The sequence below is a fragment of the Brassica oleracea genome, chromosome C6 (assembly GCF_000695525.1).
Source record: "Brassica oleracea var. oleracea cultivar TO1000 chromosome C6, BOL, whole genome shotgun sequence".
Taxonomy (NCBI): domain Eukaryota; kingdom Viridiplantae; phylum Streptophyta; class Magnoliopsida; order Brassicales; family Brassicaceae; genus Brassica; species Brassica oleracea.
The window spans coordinates 2992325-2997534 of record NC_027753.1 but is presented as its reverse complement, the minus strand read 5'-3'; the positions used below and the strand labels follow the sequence as shown (position 1 = coordinate 2997534).

Sequence of the window (5210 nt, the reverse complement as noted above, 5' to 3'; positions counted from 1 at the left end):
TTTTTATTATTCATTTAATTTAACTTTAAATTTTTGCTTACAATATTTATTTTTTGTTTTTAAGGTTGTCCCTAAGAAAAAGGGACATACGTTGGGGGTTGGTTCCGTCAACGATGTTCCTAGAGCGACATCGTCTTATGGTCATAGAAGGGATAAGGAAGTCACTGAGCTGCGTAACGAGTTGGCCTCGACAAAAACTGCGTTTGCAGCTCGTATGGGTGGAGTCGAGGGCTTCTTGGACGTTATAGCGGCCACAAATCCGGAATGGGAGTCCATGTTGAGGAACATGCGACAACAACATCCCATTCCAGGCGAGTCATCCGGCACACATAACGAGGCTAATGTTGCGAGGAGGAGTGACGAATTCTACCAGGCAATGAACGACCCTTAGTTCTTTTTTTTCGGTTGTTGTATAATTCAACACTTATTTATATAAAAAATATTTTCGTATTGATTTTTATTTTAAATTATAATTTTATTAATAAATTCAATAATTTTAATAATTTTTTTAATTATATTTTTAAATTCTTAAAATAAAAAAACAAAGTAAATTCGTAGCTAAATTACGACTTATTTACGTGGAAATTTTACGAGGAAATGACGAGGAAGGCTAAACGAGTATTTTACGAGGAAAAACTTTCGAAGTATTTACGTGAATTTTACAAGGGAATACTTTCGAGATATTTAAGTGTAATTTACGAGGAACCCTTTTCGAGATATTTACGAGGAAACATAGCGACCTCTTTACGTGGAATGATTACGTGGTCTTTACGACGAAATGATATACTTCGTCTTTACGACGAAATGTTTTCCTCGCTAAGTTACGACAAATTGGCGAGGAAATATACGTTATGACGAACGAGTAACGACGAAACGTGTTTCCTCGCTAATTCCTCGTCAAGCCTCTTTTACGACGAATTAGCGAGGAATACCGCCGTCGTTAATCTCATGTTTTCTTGTATTGCTGCGTGTGTGTGAGGATTGTCATAGTGCCATCAAGTGTATGGCGAAAATCAAAGGGAGAGTGATTATACTGAGGGATAATAATAGGTTTCACCATTTTAAGGATGGTTCATGCTCTTGTGGAGACTATTGGTGAAGTAAATGATGATTCCATTTCATCGCCATTGACCGAACAAAAGATTTTAGTAACTGCGATCAGATATTTAAAAGGGAAATGGCTGGTCTTTGTTGTGCATGGTGTGTCAAATAGACACTTACATTTATTTTAAAATATCTAAGGAAAAATATTGTTTATCAAATATAATTTATATTCATATTTATTTAAGTTACGTAATATATGATATATATATAATACTTTTTATTAAAATTGAAAATTATAAACATAAATATATAATAAATGACCCATTAAAATTATTTTCTATATCCGCCATTGTGTTGGGTCACTCTTATAAGATGCGCAGGAGAATGAAGAAAGCGTTTTAGTGTTTATTATAGTTGGCAATGAGTAGCTACTTACCTTTGATTCACAAACCTTTTTGTAGCAAGTGGGCTCTCGTCTCTGATATGTTGTTGTCAAGTGTGATTTCGTATGGATTTTGAAAATAAAGAAAAGTTAATTAATTAATAAAAATGTATTTACAGCACACGGTAAAAATCCCAACGGCTATAATAAAAAATGGACAAAAATGGAAATTATGGAATGAGAAAAAAGGGAAACTAATACATCAAAAAAGGAAATTATAAACGATACCCAAAATCTATAAAATAACCCTAAACCATGATCAAGCTTAATCACTCACAATTCTTTTCTCACTCTGCGTAAACTCTCGAAGAAGCTTTTGTTTTGTTTTTGCCATGGATTCTCTTTCTTCTTCTTCTACTTCGACAAAGATGAAGAACAACAACAAGCTCTCTGTCAGAAACCAAACCCGTTTCAAGAAATCGTTCTTGTTGTTAAGAGAGAAGACCATTCTCAAGAAAGCGTTAGAGCTCTCTATTCTCTGCGAAAACGAAATATGTGTCATCCATTACGATCGTGAAGGAAATCTCGTCAACGCTTATCCCGAGGATCAGTGCCAAGTAAAAGACATTCTCCAGAGGTATAACAGATTAAGCGACAGAGAAAAAGTCAAGAAAAACACAAATCTTTCGCAGTTCTATAACAAGAAACTCGTTGACGAGAAGAGGAGATCTCTTACCGACGCAGAGGAACGCAAAAGGTTCACAAAGAAAGTTGGAGCGTTCAAGGGTTCCTTGGAGGATAAGTTACAGATAGTAAAAGACAGGGTTCGTGACCTTCTTTATTCGCAGGATCATCAGACCGAGCCAGATCAGAGCCCTTGTCTTGATGTTATGTCCCAACAAAATCACAACTTTCCGGGGTCTTCTTCTGGCTTCTTCTTCCCAAACGAGTTATCTGATCCATGGATGAATTTTAGTCCGCACGATCTTGATCAACAACAATCATTCACGAATCTTCTCATGAGTGGTGATCATGTGTCAGCAAGTAGCGATCAATACCTCCTGGGCCCTGCTTCTTGCGCAACTGATGCGTCCAACCACGAGAGCAAATTCTCAGTCTTTCTGTTTAACCATGAAACGGCTACTTTCACTCAACTTCCCAACTCTGCTTCTTCAAGCTTCGACCAAGGGTTGATTGGCACTTACTGATACAAATATCCAAAGCCACATCTCTCATCTGCTTCATGATATGGTTATACTCAAATGTGTATTCGTTTTTTATTTCCACTTCTTTGTAAATTTTTATGACAATATAACGTTCTTATTCCTATGTATATGTACTTTCTATGTCATTAATTCTTCATGTGCAACAGTCTTACGTTTAGAGATTACAAATGAAACCCTTTTTAACAAATGCAAATGAATCTTTACTTTAGGAGCACTCAAATCATGATCATGTGGAGTAGTAGAAGCTCTACACACGTCACTGTCACTTGTAAGAAATAACTTACATAAATGAAAAAACCATTTAGTCAAAGATAATATCCATTGTGTATCCTGTAAGGGTCTAGAATGACATTAACTGTAATATCATTTTCTCTTTTGTATCTATTAATCATTCCATAAAGCTGGCCTAGTTTGAATTCACACCCCAGAACTACCACAAACTATATCAATCGGAGATCCATTAATGATACACTAACCAAGGATAGATAAATGATCTCAAAAACCTAGCAAGCTCTTTGCCTCTTCATTTATATATAGGGACTGTTCTTAAAGCATGTGAAATGAAGAGAGTTCAATGAAATTATCTTTTGCTGTTCCGCTGGTGCAAGATAGAAAAAAATGACTCCAGTTTGCGAAATCCGTAATACAGCTTGAGAATCATCTCCTGGTTTCATGGTTAAACCTTCTTTCTTTGTGTGACTACAAAGATGTATTTGAAAGAAGATTAATAATACAATATCCTGTGCTTTGCATCGATCTCGAACGCTGGGCTAGCCGGTGTTATGAATGCCGTCGTAAGCAAGGTAAAAAAGTAATAATCTCCGAAAGATCTTCTTCCCTGTGTTAATATTATATATTGACTATAGTCTGGAATCTAGTATAGCTCCTTTAGCTCATAGCTTAGCTGAACTTAATACTGCTTTGCATTCAAGTCATGTTCTAAACATACTTCTCTTTTGACCAATTACTGAAAATATATGTATAGCCTAGCTTGAGGAATTTACTGGCCAACCTATTATCGTTGAATCTGATGCATATGCATGCGAGTATCCAAGAATCAAAGCAAGTAGATTAAGAAACAGAAACAACACATGAGTTTTGTTTACAATTTACGGTTCCATGATAGTTACAAACAAGCACGTGTTTGTCTTCCAAGGAACACTTTTTTTTTATTGATGGGAAAATAGGCCTGAACCACCCCACACCTATTGTTAATATTTTTAATTATTAAAAATGTAGAAAAATCACAAATCTATCCACTAATATTATCTGTATAATATACATTAATTAATGTTTGACTAAGTAGTGTTTAGTTAGTATAAATCAATATTATCCATTTTAATTTGTAATATATTATATTTATTTAACAGTTGTTTTATACGGACCGCAATTATCTTGTAATATGTGTTTTTCTCATACTACTACACCGTAATATCTATTATGTTTGTTCCGCACTCCTGAATCCATGGTTACCATTCGGAGCTTTAGTTTAGCAAATATTATAACATGTTGAGATTTACTGAAGGCCAACTCTTACATATATTAACTTTTACAATTTTGAAAGTTATAGAGTAATATTTCATTTTCCAATTCTCGTATACAAAACATTTCCTTGTATGTACTTGAACATCTCAAATTTTGTATATGTAAAACATTTTAAAGACAACAAATAATGCTGACATATTTCCATGTGTCTTAGTAAGACATATGACTATTTATCGTATGTATGATTGTTAAATGTGGTTCCACTGAACGTCTCATTTTTCCTTGAATCAAAACGGATTCAATGTCTACTTCTGATGTTTTTACTAGAGGCTTTGGTGAAACTTTTTTAATTCTTTGAGTGCAAGCTTCTAAAAGTATTTCCGTGGAATACAAATTCTTTTAATGATGTATTCTATAGAAACTTAAACATCACAATTATATAAAAAATATTTAGTTCAATACAATTATATAAAAGTTGATTTAAGTTCAATACACTAGGGGCATTGCCTCCGCGCAAGCGCGGGGTTGTGGACAGAGTTTTTGTTTCATCTCAATATTTGCTAGGATTATTGTTGTTGTGAATTTTGCGTTTTGAGTTGTTTTTCAAGTTTTTTTATTGTTATAGGGTTAGAGTTGTGATGATGAATTGTGTATACATTGTTCTCCACTATGAAGTACTAAACTGTGTTAGTAATGTGATTGATATAGTTCGTGGTGTTGTTTGCTGTGTCACTGAGACTTATTGTTTGTTTGTCTTTTTAATTTGTTTCTTGCACTATTAAGAGTACATAAATTATATTAAAGTTGTTGAGAGTACCTTTTGTTTCTGAATATTTTTTCTCCAGTTTAGTTGTTTAAGTTTTGTGTATTAAGTAATAATTTTTATTATCCTTATTATGTTTGTTATATGTTTCTTTTTAATTTTTAAATTTGTTGCTCTTACCGGACCTTTAAAACAAATACATGAAGACTTGTAGAAATAACTATAAAATGTGTGACAGTTCTGAGTATTTAGGCCTTAATGGGTTTTAAACGAATTTATGTATTTCTCATAAGAAGACAATAACATTGAC

The 5210-nt window shown here is 33.7% G+C and overlaps 1 protein-coding gene across 1 annotated transcript; it reads left to right on the top strand.

The window, feature by feature from the left end:
* The first annotated feature begins 1688 nt into the window (after positions 1-1688).
* On the top strand, positions 1689-2700 carry LOC106300499 (agamous-like MADS-box protein AGL93). The gene has a single exon (XM_013736655.1). It carries the CDS (start codon positions 1819-1821, stop codon positions 2632-2634), a length of 816 nt encoding a protein of 271 aa, XP_013592109.1. The 5' UTR covers positions 1689-1818; the 3' UTR covers positions 2635-2700.
* Positions 2701-5210: the final 2510 nt, after the last annotated feature.